The 17,428-nt window shown below is 43.0% G+C and overlaps 1 protein-coding gene across 1 annotated transcript in view; it reads right to left on the bottom strand.

Moving 5' to 3' along the window:
• The window catches only part of GGA2 (golgi associated, gamma adaptin ear containing, ARF binding protein 2), a 44,201-nt gene extending 33,138 nt beyond the window's left edge, over positions 1–11,063 (bottom strand). Inside the window, 1 exon segment of the mRNA XM_043999288.1 lies at positions 10,911–11,063. Within this exon segment, the coding sequence (XP_043855223.1) occupies positions 10,911–10,971 (61 nt within the window). The 5' untranslated portion in view covers positions 10,972–11,063.
• Between the last annotated feature and the right edge of the window lie 6,365 nt (positions 11,064–17,428).

Genomic DNA, 17,428 nt, shown 5'->3' with positions numbered 1-17,428 from the left:
GTAAATACATACATATTTGTGGAATTGAGTTGAAGCTCCCCTGTCAAACCAGCTCCTCTACCCAATTGTCCTACCAATATTCCTCCAGATTAGAAACTGGATGTCCAGGCCATCAGCAGGACAAAGACAAAGGCCTAGGTTAAACTCTATTTACTAAATATGACTTCAGAGAAGATTTAACTTTAAGGGACTCAGTTTCCTCATATGTAAAATGAAGTGGTGAACCAGATGACCTCTGATGGCCTTTCAGATCTCTAAATCTATAATCTTTGATTCCTCCCTCTTCATCCTTTCTGTCGAGTCTGTCATTATCACTTGTCACTTCTTCCTCCAAAATGTCTCTGTCACATCCCCAAAAAGAGCAGCTCTTTTTGTGGTGGCTAAGAATTGGCGATCAAAGGAATGCCCATCAATTGGAGAATGGCTAAACAAGCTGTGGTATATGATAGTGATGGAATATTATTGTGCTATAAGAAATGACAAGCAGGATGATTTCAGAAAGGCCTGGAAAGACTTATATGAACTGATGTATAGTGAAGTGAGCAGAACCAGGAGAACATTGTGCACAGAGACAGCAATATTGTTTGATGAAGAACTGTGCAAGACTTAACTATTCTCAACAATACAATGATCTAAGACAATACCAATTGATGAAACATACTATCCACCTCCAAAATGTGGATTAAAATGCTTGCATTCCAAAGAACTGATACTGATGGAAAACAGACTGAAGCAAGCTATTTTTCATTTTTTCTTTTATTCAAGTTTTCATATACAAAATGATTAATATGGTAATGTCTTATATAATCATAACCTACATCTGATTGCTTACCGCCTGGGGGGGGGGGAGGAATATAAATGGGAACCCAAAACTATAAATAAAAATATTTATTAGTTTAAAAAATAAAAAAAAATTTAAATGTCTGTCACTTGGTTATTATTCACCTCTTTCATTCAATTCACACTGTCACTATGAAAACCATCCCTAAAAGAATGTAGAGCCTAGGAAAAAGCAGTCACCTGCCATAATGGGAAAATCTGGTTGAAATTAAAATCCAGATTGTAAATCAGTCCAACCATTGTGAAAAGCAGTTTGGAATCACGGTTAAGAGTGTAAATCTTTTGACCCTGGAGATTCCACTGCCAAGCACATAGCCCAAGGAGATCAAAGATAAAACGAAAAGATGTCCCATATATACCAAAACATCCCTGGCAGTACTTTTTGTGATAGCAGCAAGTTGGAAACAAGGTGGATACCTGTCATTTGGTAAGTAACTAAACTAATTGTGGTACATGAATGCAATGAAATAATGACTGTATATTCATAACAAACTATGAATATAAAGAATACAGAGAAAGATGTGAAGACACATGAACAGATAATATAAAGTGAAATAAATAAAATCAGTAAACCATTCACCCAATGACCATAACAATGGAAATGGAAATGCCAACAACAGTATAAGCTATATAACTGAAAGGACCAAGGGGAACCAGAATTAAAGAGAAAATTTACCTCCTTTCTTTACAGGCAGGAAACTAGGGGTGTTTATCTGTTAGACCCAGTTGATAGGTTCATTTTACTGAACACTTTTTTCTTTCTTTTTTATTGTTTGTTACAGGGGATGGTCCTCTGATTGGAGGAAAAGGTAGGAGAGGAAAAGGGATATTTGGAAAAGATATCAATTTTTCAAAAATTAAAATCCAGGGTAGTATTTTTAAAAAAAAAAAAAAAGGAGAAAAGTCCTGTGAGATATTCCATCAGGGCTGCGGTAGAATCTGTCCTCACTCTAATGAATATCTTTCCTGTGATCAGAAAAGTCTAACAAATACAGTGTTTATCCAGCACAGTCTAAGGGAGGGATAGAGAAAAAGGCTTGAAAAAAGCCTTTCTCTGGCTCTCTTTTAAGATTCTAAGACATTTAGAAAGTCTCTGATTGAGATTTGGGATTGATTAAATGACAGGAGCTCTCCAGCATCTTATAGAAACACATTTACAAACTGGGCTCTTCATCCTCCTAGGGATAACTTTGATAGTGACCGTGTCTTATCTTACTTCTGCAGCAGCTTAAAATTATCCATTTGAACACTTATTTAGTTAATGGTAGCCTCCTTCCCTCCCTTCCCTCCCCTCCCCCCTCCCTGAGGGGGGTAAGCAATCAGATATAGGTTATACATGTACCATTATGCAAATCCATTGACTCTAATTAGCTTTCTTTTTTTCAATTTTTAAAATTTTTAATTTTTGTTTTCGTTCCCCAAATCTCTTCCTCCCTCTGCCTTCTCCCCTACTCACTGAGAAGGCAAGAAATACGATACCCATTATAAACATGAAGTCATGCAAAACATATTTTTCACATCTAATTAGCTTTCAAAGAATGGCATTTTCTGGCCGAGCCCACAAATTCTAAGGGTCCCTCCTATCTGGAGCTAGCAGCCACCTCCTAATTTACCAACTATACCCAAAGTACATCCGATATGGTACCTTCCTCCCAGTACTCTACTAGTTTCTCTCCTGTACAGATCTCCTTTCCTCTACTAACAATCACCACTGCAAGCTCCCATCAGCTTCTGCCTGGATTATTACAATCAATTGCTTTTTGGTTGGTCTCTGCCTCAAGTCTCTCATTCTCCATACAGATACCAAAGGGATTTTCCTAAACTCCAGTACTTTCCTATTGTCAAATATAAAATCCTGCTTGCCTTTTCAAGCCCCTCATAACCTGACCCTTCCCATTTCCAAATATCTTTAACACGTAGCCCCTCCACCTACTCTATAATCCAGACACTTGCCTTTTTACAGCCTTGCCCACTTTTTTGGGCAGTCCCCACACTGGGAAAGCTCTGCCTAACCAGTGCCTGCTGGCTTCCCAGGCTTCCCTCAATACTCAGCTTCAATTCCACTTTCTGCCTCCTATTGATGGAGGAGGCTAAAAGGGTTAACAGATAACCTGACAATAGTAGCTATCAATAGTATCCAAAAGGGTTAACAGAGAAACAGGTTTGTGTTCTTACAAGTAACCAAGAGAGTTCAGTCCCTATCAACCCTTACTATCAACAGAGACCATTGACCATTAATAGTCATTAACATTCCTAGATGACAGGACATCTAGAAACCAGATCTTAAGTAAAGAGATACCATAAACACAGAGACCCTCTGAGATTGACAAGTTTAAGCATGTCTTTGGGAACATGTGCAGAAAAGGCCAAGTTTGTCCTTAAGTTCATCTTATGACACATAAACCCCAAAAACATACTTCTAAGGAAACCCTCACGGGTTGATTTAGGCCCCCCAGGAACTTCAAATTAGGATAAGTCCTCCCCTATACATCCCTAAGGTGGAGATTATTATAATGAGACTGATAATCAATTTGTCCATACTATATATATAACTGTCTTTTCTTTCCCTATTCAAGAGACACCTCCTCCATGGTGGTCACTCGATGTATTGCAATAAAACTTGGGAAACTGAGTCACTGAGTCTTGTAATTCTTTGGGATGCCTCACGATCAATCTGATCAATTAAACCACCTCCCACATCATTATCTTTCTATTGTTCAGTATCTAGCTAGTGCATACATACTTGTGGGCCTCCCCCACTTAGAGTGTGAGTTCCTGAAGGGAAGAGAGGGAGTTTTTCCTCCTTTTGTTATATTCCCAGCACCTAGCTCACAGTATGCAATTAATAAATACTGCTGGATAACAAATACACACCTTCCAGTTAGACCCTGCAAAACCTTTCATCTTCAAATTTTTGTTCAAAATGTAAGTGGGGCTTGTCCTCCCAACCTTTTCCCTACTGCCTCCTGGCCAAAACAAATTCTTTAGGCTATTTCAGCCCACACCAATCCCACTCATCTATAAGCCTCCAAGGTCTTTAAAATCAGTATAGCGGGGCAGCTAGGTGGTGCAGTGGATAGAGCACCGGCCCTGGAGTCAGGAGTACCTGAGTTCAAATCCAGCCTCAGACACTTAACACTTACTAGCTGTGTGACCCTGGGCAAGTCACTTAACCCCAACTGCCTCATTAAAAAAAGAAAAGATTAAAAAAAAAATCAGTATAGCATTAAGTGTTCTCTGTTTCCCCAAATTGACTATAAGATGCCTCATGGCAAAGACCATGTCATATACTTTTATAATTTTTTACTCAAAACAATAAGGTACAAAAAACACTGCTCAGATTGGCTGCACACACCTGTAATCCCTGCTAGCTGAGAGGCTGAGGTTGGTTGATCCCTTGAGCTACCTCAGGAGTTCTGAGCTACTGGATGGCTGATAACTTGATTGCACTAGGACTGGTATCAATACAATGGGGGTGGAGAAGGAAGAAGAAGAAAAGGCACTAGCCTGCTTAAGGAAGGGTGAAACAACCCATGTTAGAAATAGTGCAGGTTTGGAGCAGCTAGGTGGCCCTGGATTCAGGAGGACCTGAGTTCAAATCTGCCCTCAGACACTCATTGCCCTGCCCCCCCCCCCCAAATAGTGTAGGTCAAGGCTTCCACATAGGCTGTGAGTGGCCATTTTGTACTTTTAGCCTGGAAGAAATAGAGAGATCCAATCTCATTTTTTTTTAAATGGCACTGGAATTTTGCTCTTGTTCTGGGCAGATAGGTAGCACAGTGGGATAGAGTACTGGGCCTGGAGCCAAGAAGACCTCTTCCTGAGTTCAAATCAACCTCAGATACTTACTATCTGTGTGATCCTGGGCAAGTCACTTAACCCTGTTTGCCTCAGTTTCCTCATCTATAAAATAAGCAGGAGAAGGCAATGGCAAACCACTCCAGTATCTTTGCCATGAAAACCCCAAATGGGGTCACTGAAGAGTTGGACATGACTGAACAGGAAGAGGAGTCAGAATACTTGGATTAAAATCCCAGTCCAACTACTTACTACCTATGTGACCTTGGGCAAATCAGTTTATCCCTGGTTTCTTTATCTGTACAAAGAGGGAATGGGATTAAATCTTCTTTAATCCCTTCAGCTCTAAATCTTAAAATCCTCTAGAGATCAACAAACACTGGAGTTATTGAGCATGGGGATGACAAGGTCAGACTTGTTCTTTAAGAAAATCACTTTAGCCCCCAATGGTTACTTGTTAGAACTCCAAATCTCCTATGTGTCCAGTCAGTTCATTTCATGTATTGTTAAGGAAAGTAGCATTAAAAAGGATTTGTTAAAAGGGGAGAGGAAAAGCCCAATAATAGAGAGTCCAGTAGAAAGAATGTTGGATTTGAAATCAGAGGACTTGGGTTCAAATCCTGATGGTCACTTAATATCATTTGGGCAAGTCACTGCCCTCCTTTCTTCTGTAAAATGAACAGTCTGGAAGTCAGTCAGGAAACATTTATTAAATGTCAACCATGTGCCAGGCACTGTGTCAAGCCCTGGGGACAGATACAGGTAAAAAAAAAAAAGTCTCTGCTCTCAAAGAGCTTCCAATTTAATGGGACAGACAACAAGCAAATCGAGCATAAACAAGCTATCGAAAGGATAAATAGAAAATAAATAATGGAGGGAAGGTACTAGAATTAAGAGAAATTGAAAAAGGCTTCCAGTAAAAGATGAGATTTTAGAAGGGGCTTAAAGGAAGGCAGGGAAGTCAATAGAAGGAGATGAAGAAGGAAAAGCATTCCAGGCATGGGAATAGCCAGAGAAAATGCTGAGTCAGGAAGTGGAATAGCCAAGAGGCCAAGGTCACTGGGTGGAAGAGTACCTGTCTGTTAGGGACTGGAAAGGTAGGAGAGGGAACTAGGTTAAGAAAAGCTTTGAGGGGCAGCTAGATGGCACAGTGGATAGAGCACTGGCCTTGGAGTCAGGAGTACCTGAATTCAAATCTGGCCTCAGACACTTAACACTTACTAGCTGTGTGACCCTGGGCAAGTCACTTAACCCCAATTGCCTCACTTAAAAGAAAAAAAAAAAGAAAAGCTTTGAATACCAAACAGAAGATTTTGTAACGGATCCTGAAGGCGAGAGAGCCACAGGAGCGGGGAATTAAAGCCAGAGTCTAGATTGAATTATCATTAAGGTCCCTTCCATCTGTAAAACTAGGCCCCTGTGATCCTGGCTGTAGTGGACTGAGCAGAAGAGTACAGTTTTAACCCAATACATCTGTGCTCTGCCAAAACTTGTAAAAGAAACAGAAAGACAAAATAGTGTAGACCATTGATGACAATGGCCCCAGGGCCCAGGCCTAACATCTAAAGAAAGCAACACAGGAAAAGGTACTTCCGTTTAAAAAACACAAAAAAAGAGTTTGAGAAATTCAGACCTGCAGATGACAGACTATACCAAGGTCCAAAACATTCAGCAAGGAAAGAGAATCCAAACTGAAAACAGTCTGTTTGAAATTAAAATTTTCAAAAGGGAAAGTTGTGCCTCCCATATGTTGATTATTGGCCAAGGTGACTCCTCTTAGTCTCCAATCCCCTGAGGATTCCATTACTCGGTTTCCTTTAGATACAGACAATCAATTGTCCTAGGGTGAACCAAGCATTTAAATGGCCATAGAAATAAGAGAATTCTCGAGTCCTAAATAGTAGATAGTGAGCAGCCCACACATGTGACTCCAGGAGTTGATCTAAATTTGTTCTTGACAGAAATAGACAGACAAGTTTCTGCCCCCATCTTCCCTTGGGGCTCAAACCTCATCTATTGTAGCCATTAACTACTGCTGCTGTCCTCCTTCCCCAGTACAGTCAATGGGTATCTTCTGGCTGGAGGTGAGTTTTGGAAAATTGTAAGCTTAACCAAGCCCATGTCCATAAGTCATTCTACCATGACAGTAACAGAGATGCACCTGAATAGTCCACAGCAGAAATGTATGTGATGGACTTTTCTTCAGAGTCAGTACAAAGTACACAGGCACAGTAAGCTCTTGGAACTCACGGCATGATCCCTCCAAGAAATTTATGTGATGTGCAGAGGTTCTGAGGCACAGCTAAAGCTCAGGCAGGACAGAGCTGCATGCAGAAGCATGAGGGGCCCCTTTGGAGGGGCAGTTTCCCTCCCTAAAGGTTCTCTTATCAGAATTTATGGCACTGAGAATAATTACTCTTCCAGGTACACTGGATCTCTCAAATTGTCACAAAGATTCTTCCTCGGTAGGCAGGCAGTGGTGGTCCAGGGTTGCTAGAAAATTTAAATGCTCATTCCCAAGGATGTGTTAAAGTGACAGGATTGTTTCTCTACCTGGCAATCCTCCAGGCTTGGGCCTGGGGCTAAAGAAGGAGCTTGTGTCTCCAACAGTAAGGGATTGATCACATAAGCTCCTACTAGCAAAATCAAGTCATTTCACAATAGCTATCAGAGGGCAAGGAAACTAACTTGATACAGATAATGGAGAGTCCAAAGATACACACTCTGGGAAGGGAGAGGGAAGAGTCTTCCTGGAAGATGAGAATAATCCACACAATTAATAAGCATGGTACCAATAAATCCACCAGAAAAGTATGCATTCAGTAAACAGATCACACCAATATAAGACTTCAGTATGAGACTGAGATAAAAGTTCACATGCAAATGCTGATCAATTCAATATTCACTGAGTAGAGAAGATAATTTCATACAAATTAACTTGTGAATATCCCTCCAGAGATCTTAACCTCTCTAAGCCTCAGTTTTCTCACCTATAAAATGAGAACAATATCTGTAAGCACTTAATTGCACAGGATCATGTTGAGCCAATACATATGTCACTTTACAATCCTTAAAGCACCATATGAATATCAATTATTAGTATTATTATCACTATGCCCCACCTAGGACATGAATTGTCATAGTTTGTACGTGAGGATCTCGGTGGCAGAATGGGAAGAATGCCTGAAGTCTGGAAGAATCAGCTTCCTGAATTCAAATCTGGGCTCAGACATTTACTAGCTGTGTGATCCTGGGCAAATCACTTCACCCTGTTTACCTCAGTTTCCTCATCTGTCAATTGAGCTGAAGGAGGAAATGTATCTTTGCCAATAAAACCCCAAATGGGGTCACAAAGAGTTGGACATGACTTAACAAAGTATGTGTGTACTGAACTTCATCCTTTAGGCTCAGGGGCATCACTCAGAAGGAGGGAGTGTCTCAAGGAGTCAGAGAATTAAGGGGTAAGAGATATAAAATCCAAATAATAGACATTTAATAAATGCTTATTGACTTCCTTGGGAAGAGATTAGAGAGATTAGACTTGTTTTCCATTCCAGAAGGAAAAACTGAGACTTATAGGTCAAAGTCAGCAGGATGGACACTGGTTTAATGTATGGAAGAAGTTACTTATAATTAGTACTGCACCGACATGAAATGGGCAAGTAAGGTAATAAGTTCTCCAGTGCAGTCATAGTATATAGAAAGATGGCTTCTGAGTCAGCCAATGGAAGGATGGTTCAAGTCTAGCCTCTGACACCAGCTGTGTGATTCTGGGCTAGGCACTTAACCTCTCAGTGACCCAGGCAACTCTTAAGATGATAGGTTACAGGGGGCAGCTAGGTGGCACGGTGGATAGAGCACTGACCCTGGATTCAGGAGGACTTGAGTTCAAATCCAGCCTCAGCCACTTGACACTTACTAGCTGTGTGACCCTGGGCAAGTCACTTAACCCTCATGGCCCGGGGGGGGGGGGGGGGGGGAAGATGATAGGTTACAGAAACAGTTGCCATCTGCATGGATAGTTTCCTCACTAGCAGTTCCCTACACAGATGAAGTTACAGGTCCAGACTATAAAAAAGAAGAAATTCCTTATGATTAAGGCCAACCCCAAATGAAATGGCTTATATTATAGCGTAATGTGTTCCAAGCCCAGCAACTTTTTTTTTTAAACTGGGTCTTCCAATTTCACCCAGGTTGGACATGCAGCAGCCACTCAAGTGCCAGACCCCACTCTGGATTAACACAAGGAGCTCGGACCTACTTACTCCATTTCCTACTTGAGCCAATTCATCCTTCCCAGATGGTGGCCACCAGTTACCAGTATTTCATTATATCTGTATTGGAGTTAATGAGGACACCTGGTTAGTTTTAGCCCTCCTGTGGCTCAAGTGATCTGTCCATCCCAAAAGCAGGGATTACAGGCATGTGCCACCACGCCTACTCAACAGCCACTTTTCAAAAAGGGTAGAGTCAGAGGAGATAACTTTATAAAACCCCTTTCTACTCTAGGATTCTACAAGTAGCTAGATTACAGAATTTTTCTATACCCAGTGGGATTCTTGCAGCAAACAAGCCCAGATCCCAAGGCTGGGGTTCAGAGTTGGCAGGATAAAAGGCCACTATCTGCTATTAAGCAACACACTCATATCACATCATATCTTCATAAGTTTGCAAAAAGTACCTCCTGTTTATCCTTCCCAATCATACCAAGCTATAACTTCTGCCTGAAGGTGAGATTTGAAGGGGTGTGGGAGGAGAGGGTAAGATGGGCTGCTTTGTGGCTGGTACTACAGAGGACAAAAGACAGACAAGCCAAGGTTACCTCAGGGTTACAGGATCAGTTAGAGAAACTTCTGAGTTCTAGGATATGGTGACTCTTACAACCCAGCATTGAAAGAGAGGAAGAACAACCAAGGAATAAAAGGAGGGTTTAGCCTGCTTATTGATCCCAGAAATACCTGCATTCCATCCAGGCTCAGACTTTCATCACTCCAGGTTTATTTTGTTTTAAAGTAATAAGCCAGAGAGGTATTCATCAATGTTAAAACTGTTTAAATGTAATAGCTACGGGAAAGAGGTGACTTTTAACTTTCACAGTGTAATAGAGCATAAAAATAGTTAAGAATCAGGAAGCCAATATTCTAGTACTAGTTAGTTCTTCTACCAAATAGGTTTGTGACATTGCGCAAGGGGAGCTAGGCGGGGTGGGGGTGAGATATGATCTGAACCATATGATCTAACAGAATTCCAGAATCAGAAAAGGCCTCAATGGCCAATTACTCCAACATATCCATTTAAAACAATTCCCTCTACAACTTAACTGAAGGTAAAGTTCCAAGATAGCCTATTTTCCAGATATTTGAGTACCAGAAAGTTCATCAAAGATCTAATTGTTATTTAGGTTTGAAAAACTAGAAGTATCCTGTCCTTCCCTTGGTCCACACCCTTGGCTTCATAGACGGGACCTGAGAAGCCCCCAAACTATCCCTAATTCCACAGGGTTTAGTGGCCTCTAAACCAAATATCCAGGCCTGTCATTCCAGCAAAGAAAAATTCTAGATCCCAGGGTTCCAGCCTTTCTCCTTTGGGATTTACCAGGAGCCTCTGGGCCTCTGCAGGCCCACCCCTAAGCAGGAGGAAGCCTGAGAAGAGATGGGGGTATTTTGAGAGGGATATTCAAATTACAGAACGAATATTCAGAGCAGTCAAACACTCCAAGTGTTGGCATCCATAGGTCTCGAATAGACAACCTTGGGACTTTGAGCTAGCTGCCCTGCATCCTCAGGGCACCCCCCTCCCCCCTCCCCAAACCTGATATTATTCCAGAACCAGAAAAGCAAAACTGAATTCAAACTCCAGACTACGAGGGGCAATTGAGGGAGAAGCCTAGGAAGCCGGGCGCGGGGCGCAGGCACATCCTCCTAGGCCAGGGTCAGCCTAGTCTCTAGCACCTGAGTGTCCCAGGGATCCCCGAAGCTGAGCGGAGTGGGGCGGGGCGGCGCCTCCCAGCCCAGAGCCAGGAGCAACCAACCAACCAAGAGAGAGAGAAAGAAAGGGAGTCGGCAAGCTCGCTCGGGCTCGGCCGCCGGCCGGGCCCTGCCTGACCCGGCCTGGCCCGGCCCCGGCTGCTCTGCCCGGTCCGCCAAGCCGGGCGCACCGAGTGGGCACGAGCCCCTGCGTCAGGCGCGCGGGGCAAGGTCCCACGGCACAGCCCTCTGCGCTCGGCGCGGCCAGGGTTGGGACGGCGGGCGTCGTCCCCGCGCGGTACTCACTGAGCCACAGCTCCAGCGCTGCCACCCCCTCGGGCCCCGGCGCTGTCTTGGCCGCCGCCATCTAGCTGCGCTCCCCGGCTTCGTCAGGTGTAGGCGCCGCTGTCCCAGCGTTTTAAGGAACTTGGTGACGCGGCAAGCCCAGGGCGGGCAGCGCGTGACGGGCCCTGGCCTAGGACACGTGAGCCTCCCCCCCACCCAGGACCGGGAATCCCCTCCTCCTCCTCCTCCTCCTCCTCCTCCTCCTCCTCCTCCTCCTCCTCCTCCTCCTCCTCCTCCTCCTCCTCCTCCTCCTCCTCCTCCTCCTCCTCCTCCTCCTCCTCCTCCTCCTCCTCCTCCTCCTCCTCCTCCTCCTCCTCCTCCTCCTCCTCCTCCTCCTCCTCCTCCTCCTCCTCCTCCTCCTCCTCCTCCTCCTCCTCCTCCTCCTCCTCCTCCTCCTCCTCCTCCTCCTCCTCCTCCTCCTCCTCCTCCTCCTCCTCCTCCTCCTCCTCCTCCTCCTCCTCCTCCTCCTCCTCCTCCTCCTCCTCCTCCTCCTCCTCCTCCTCCTCCTCCTCCTCCTCCTCCTCCTCCTCCTCCTCTCCGCCCTCCCCCCACCCCCCACCCCCAGCTCAGGCCCCACCATGGTGGGCCCCACGGCCGGGGGCCGGCTCCCTCCAGCCAGCTTCCAGATTGGCTGTCATCAAAACCCTAGCTGGGATCAGCGAGGGCTGGTGGCTTGCCCTCGGACACCAGAGGCACCGGCGCACTGGGGCTGCCCCGTAAGGCGGACTTGCCGCCCGCGGCCCCCTCGCTTACTTACGAGCGGGGCTGCAGAGAATCTGAGTAATGGTGCTATGCTGAGCGCGCAGTAGAGCCACTTATTCGCTATTAGACCGGCCCTGGCCGCGGAGCTGGCTAGAAATATTCATTTCAACCCCGGGTCTGCTATCAGAACGTCAGGCCAACTTAGAGAGACGAAGTCTAGGGCAAGGGTTCTTATCCTGGGGTTTGGGGACCCCTTTTTTAGTAGATTTCAGAGCGCCCATGAACTTGTATGGGGGGAAAGTTGCATCTTTATTTTCACTAACTTTTGGCTTCCTTTGTAATCCCGTGTTTTGTTTTATTCATTTAATTTTTTTTTCCTGAAAAACCCATAGGCTTTTAACCTTATACGGTTAAGAATCCCGAAGAGGAAACTGAAAAACTGTGGGTTCTCTCCCTTTTGTTGGAAAGGTGAGAGACAATAGGCTTGGAATGTTGCATAAACTGTCAAACACATTCTCTGTGTCTGGTAGTTTTACTTAACTTTTCCTTTTGTTATATGAGAAGGTTCACGAGGAGAAGGGAAGAGAGGGAAGGAATAGTAATTTATAATATGCCTACTATGTGCCAGATACCATGCTAAACGCTTTACAAATAAAAATTATATGCAAAATCAGCAACAATGTAGATGTATACACATATATTTTTAAAGATGGAGTTCTCCTGCCAGCTTCTAGTGTTCACGAAACCTCGTTTTCTCCTGGACTCCCTTCTCCAAGGCTGGCTGCTAGTCTCACACTTCCTGATTCGTATGGTCAGGAGCTGTTAGCATAGTTTTTGATCTCCAATAGTCATTGTAAAGGCTCTCAAAGCCTCCTTTAAAGTTCACTCCATACAGTCCAGATCCTTCTCATAGTTACCTATGACCTTTCCTGTCAGTTCCCTGCCTGCCTAATTAATTCAGCCCTCAAATCAGCCTTCTGTACCCCAGTCCCACTATGAAAATCCTGGCCTCCCAGTTCAACTTCCTTAACCTCTCCTGTTCCTCTCTCCCGTCTTAGCTCAGATGCGCAAAATGATTAACCTTAGACCTCTTCTCCCAAAACAAAGCTCAATTTGCTCTTCGAGCTAGGATTCCTCCTTATGCCTCTGCTTCTAATACAGGCCTGGTGATAAAAGTACTTCTGTTATCTGAGGACCAGCCTGGCCAAGTTTGGAGAGACTCCATAGGACATCAGATGGTGAATTAATTCTTGGTTACAGCAACTCATCATGTCACTCACTGACTTGTGGGATAGTTGCAATCTGTATTAGCAATGGGAGTACACACCCATCAAAGAAATCAGAGATCTTTTGAAATTATTTTTGTTATAAATGGGGCTACTCAGCTTTTACAGAATCTAATATCTTAGTTTTGGGCAATATAGGAAAAGTGGGCTTCTATATTGTAAATATATTCTATAAAAATCTGAAAAGAGAAAAAAATGGCCAACACTAGAATTGAACAAAGTTATGAAGTGGTACAAATTTAGTGTCTTCCACAATGTGAGATAAAGAAAGCATTTGTCTTTAGAAAAAGAGCTGGGAGGAAGGGAGTGGGGGGGGAACCCTACCCTTCCCTCACTCCCTGAAAAATAAACTTCATTTGAATACAATTTCTGGAATATCCTCAACATTAGAAGGGATTGTAGAGATTATCCAAGTCCAAACTCCTTACATAAATAATGAAAATCCTATACCATATTCCCAATATGTAGTCATGTAGTATTTGCTTAAACACCACTGGGGATAAGAAACTCACTGGCTCACAAAGAGAGTATCCATTTTGAGATAGATCTAATGGTTATTAAATTTTTCAATACATAGAAATGAAATGTTCCACTTCCATCCATTGTTACTGGTTCTTTTCTCTAGGTTCAACCAGGTCAATCCTACTCCCCTTTAATGTGACATAGCTTCAAATTCTAGAAGAAAGCCCACATGTCCTGACCATACTGTCTCTTCTCCAGGTTATTCAAATAAAATAAAATCTCTACCCTTGAGATTACATTATTTTTTTTCCTACTGTAGAATGGCTTTTAATCATATTGTGGAAGTTCCTAATAGAGTTTGCATTTCAGACTTTTACAAACTCTACAAATGTTCAAGTGATCAAAGTAGTCTATTTTATCTTTTATAATATTCTCTTCATGAAAGCTGGTTACAAATTCATCCCCTCCTTAGAGTTGAGAGGATTGTCCTTCTTTCTCCCCAAAATTATTAATGATAAAACTTTTTTATCTAACCAATTTATCTGCTTGGTATTGCAGCATATGGTATAACAGGCAGGTCTAAACCTATTTGCTACCAAACTACTAACCAGGTTTCCCAGGAGATTTCCCTCCAAACTTTTGTGTTCTTTGTTCATCAAAAACTAAAGGGCAGTATGGTTTTCCTTCTAAGTCTTGCTTAGTTAATATATTCCACTGATAAGATTTTTTGTTGTTGTTGCAGAAGCCATGGAAAAATTGGAACACTAATGCATCGTTGGTAGAGTTGTGAACTGATCCAACCATCCTGGAGAGGGCAGCTAGGTGGCACAGTAGATAAAGCACCAGCTCTGGATTCAGGAGGACCTGAGTTCAAATCCGACCTCAGACACTTGACACTTACTAGCTGTGTGACCCTGGGCAAGTCACTTAATCTTCATTGCCCCACCAAAAAAAACAAAACAAAACCAACAATCCAACCATTCTGGAGAACAATTTGGAACTATGCCCAAGGGGCTATAAAACTGTGCATACCCTCTGATCCAGCAACACCACTGCTGGGCTTATATCCCAAGATGATCATAAAAAAGGGAAAAAAGACCCACATGTACAAAAATATTTCTACCAGCTCTTTTTGTGGTGGCAAAGAATTGGAAATCAAATGCCCATCAATTAGGGAATGGCTGAACAAGGGTATATTAATGTAATGGAATATTATTGTGCTGTAAAAAAATGATTTCAGAAATTATTTCAGACAGACTTAAGTGGACTGATGCTGAGTAAAGTGAGCAGAACCAAGAGAACATTTGGGGGGGGCAGGGCAATGGGGGTCAAGTGACTTATCCGGGGTCACACAGCTAGTAAGTGTCAAGTGTCTGAGGTGGGATTTGAACTCAGGTCCTCCTGAATCTAGGACTGGTGCTTTATCCACTGCACCACCTAGCTGCCCCTTCAAAAGACCATTTTACACAGTGTCAACAACATTGTGTGATGATCGACTGTGATGGACTGGGCTCTTCTCAGCAATACAATGATCTGAGATAATTGCAAAGGATTCATGCTGGAAAATGGTCTCCACATCCAGAAAAAATAACTGTGGAATCAGGATGCAGACTGAACCATACTGTTTCTACTTTTTTTTTCTTTTTTGAAGTTTTTTTCCCTTTTGTTCTGATTCTTCTTTCACAACATGACTAATGCAGAAGTATGTCTGATGTGACTGTACATATATAACCTATATCAGATTGCTTTCTGTCTTGCAGAGGGGGGAAGGAATGGAGGGAGGGAGAAAAATTTGGAACTAGAAATCTTATAAAAACAAATGTTATGGGGCAGCTAGGTGGCACAGTGGATAAAGCACCACCCCTGAATTCAGGAGGACCTGAGTTCAAATCCCACCTCAGATACTTGACACTAGCTGTGTGACCCTGGGCAAGTCACTTAACTCTCATTGCCCCAAAAAAAACTAAACAAAACAAAAATAAGACAAATGTTGAAAACTATCCTTATATGTAACTGGAAAATAATAAAATACTTTAAAAATGTTGAAAACTATCTTTTCATGTAACTGGAAAATAATAAAATACTTTTTTGATTAAAAAAATAAATAGAAGATTTCCCTTTTTTTACCCCATACTTAACAAATTTATTAATTACTATTTTGATAACTTGAGATCTGACAATACCAAACCAACTTCATCCCTACTCTTTTCATTATTTCCTAGGTATTCTTTGGTTGGTTTTGGGGGGGGGGGTTGAGGGGCAATGAGGGTTAAGTGACTTGCCCAGGGTCACACAGCTAGTAAGTGTCAAGTGTCTGAGGCCATATTTGAACTCAGGTCCTCCTGAATCCAGGGCTGGTGCTTTATCCACTGCGCCACCTAGCTGCTCCTTTCCTAGGTATTCTTGACCTTTTATTCCTCAAGATGAGTTCCATTACTTTGCCCAACTAAAAAGTAATCCCTTGGCAATATCCTCCACATAAATTGTGTTATTCTTTCCAGTTACATAAAGTATCCTCTTGGTAATTCGGTCTATCACTGAAAGAGATTACATTCTAATGGTTTGCATAACACATACAAAAGCAAACAAATACAAGTTAATTTGAGGAAGGAGATAACACTAACAAGTGGAATTAGGAAAATCTTTTTGAAGGAGGTGAAACCTGAGATTTAAGAAGAGGATTCTAAGAGGCAGAGGTGAGGAAGAGGTGTTGTCCAGGTATGGAGGATGGCTAGCCTGTGGGAAGACACTAAAAAGGAAGATGCAGTATTGAATAATACGACTAGGCCAATTTAGCCAGAACTCAGACTATGCAAAGGAAAGAAAGGTGAAATAAGTATGGAAAAACTAAGCTGGATCTAATTGTGTAAGACCCAACCAAGGAGATGCTATTTTATCTGAGGGGCAATTAGGAGCCACTTAAGGGCACTGAGGTGTCAAAGTATATAGAGTGCCAGGCCTAAAGTCAGGAAGACTCATCTTCATGAGTTTAAATCTGGCCTCAGACACTTACTAGCTGTGTGACCCTGGGTAAGTCACCCTGTTTGCCTCAGTTTCCTCATCTGTAAAAATGGGCTGGAGAAGGAAATGGCAAACCACTCCAGTATCTTTGTCAAGAAAACCCCAACTAGGGGCATCTAGGTGGCGCAGTGGATAGAGCACCGGCCCTGGAGTACCTGAGTTCAAATCTGGCCTCAGACACTTAACACTTACTAGCTGTGTGACCCTGGGCAAGTCACTTAACCCCAATTGCCTCACTAAAAAAAAGAAAAAGAAAACCCCAACTGGAATCATGGAGAGTCGGACATGACTGAACAACTGAACAACAACAAAAAGGAACCATTGAAGGCTTTGGGGGTGGGTGAAGGAGGAGTATATGGTCAGAAGTATGCTTCTGAAGCAGTATTTTGGCTATTCTGTGAAGGATGGATTAATAATAATAATGAGTAACATTTACATACCACTTTGTTTTGGAAAGCCCTTTACAAATCTCTCATCTGGTTCTTACAACCACCTTGGAAGGTAGGTACTATAATTAGCCCCATGCTACAGTTGAGGAAACCAAGGCGCTTAAGTGACATGGCTAGGATCACACGGCTAATATGTGTCTGAAGCTGAAACTGAATGACAGTCTTCCTGACTCCAGACCTGGTATGTCACCAGTAAAAACAAAACTTGAAAGGAAAATTTACAAAGACGGACATTATCACATTATGGCAATGACATCGAGATCTTGCTTCTGGCTGAGTCTCTGCCCGAAGAGGCACCACTGGCATAGTGAAAAGAAGGGTGGATTTGGAATCAAAGGACCTGTGGCTCCCTTACTTCATGGCTGACCTTGGGTGGCAAGTCATTTACCCACTCTGGTCTGGTTTCTTCCTCTGGATGTGACAGGGTCCCTTACCATGCTAAATCTATGATCCTTCCAAGGCAGAAGGGAATGCAGCTCTTCAATGGATACAATGGGAGCAACTCAAGAAGGAAGCCGGGATGAGAACTCTTCCATGGGATTCCAAATCACATTTGGAA

This window comes from Dromiciops gliroides, chromosome 1, assembly GCF_019393635.1.
Source record: "Dromiciops gliroides isolate mDroGli1 chromosome 1, mDroGli1.pri, whole genome shotgun sequence".
Classification (NCBI taxonomy): domain Eukaryota; kingdom Metazoa; phylum Chordata; class Mammalia; order Microbiotheria; family Microbiotheriidae; genus Dromiciops; species Dromiciops gliroides.
The sequence above is the reverse complement of the archived record's forward strand: the minus strand, read 5'-3'. Positions and strand labels throughout refer to the sequence as shown.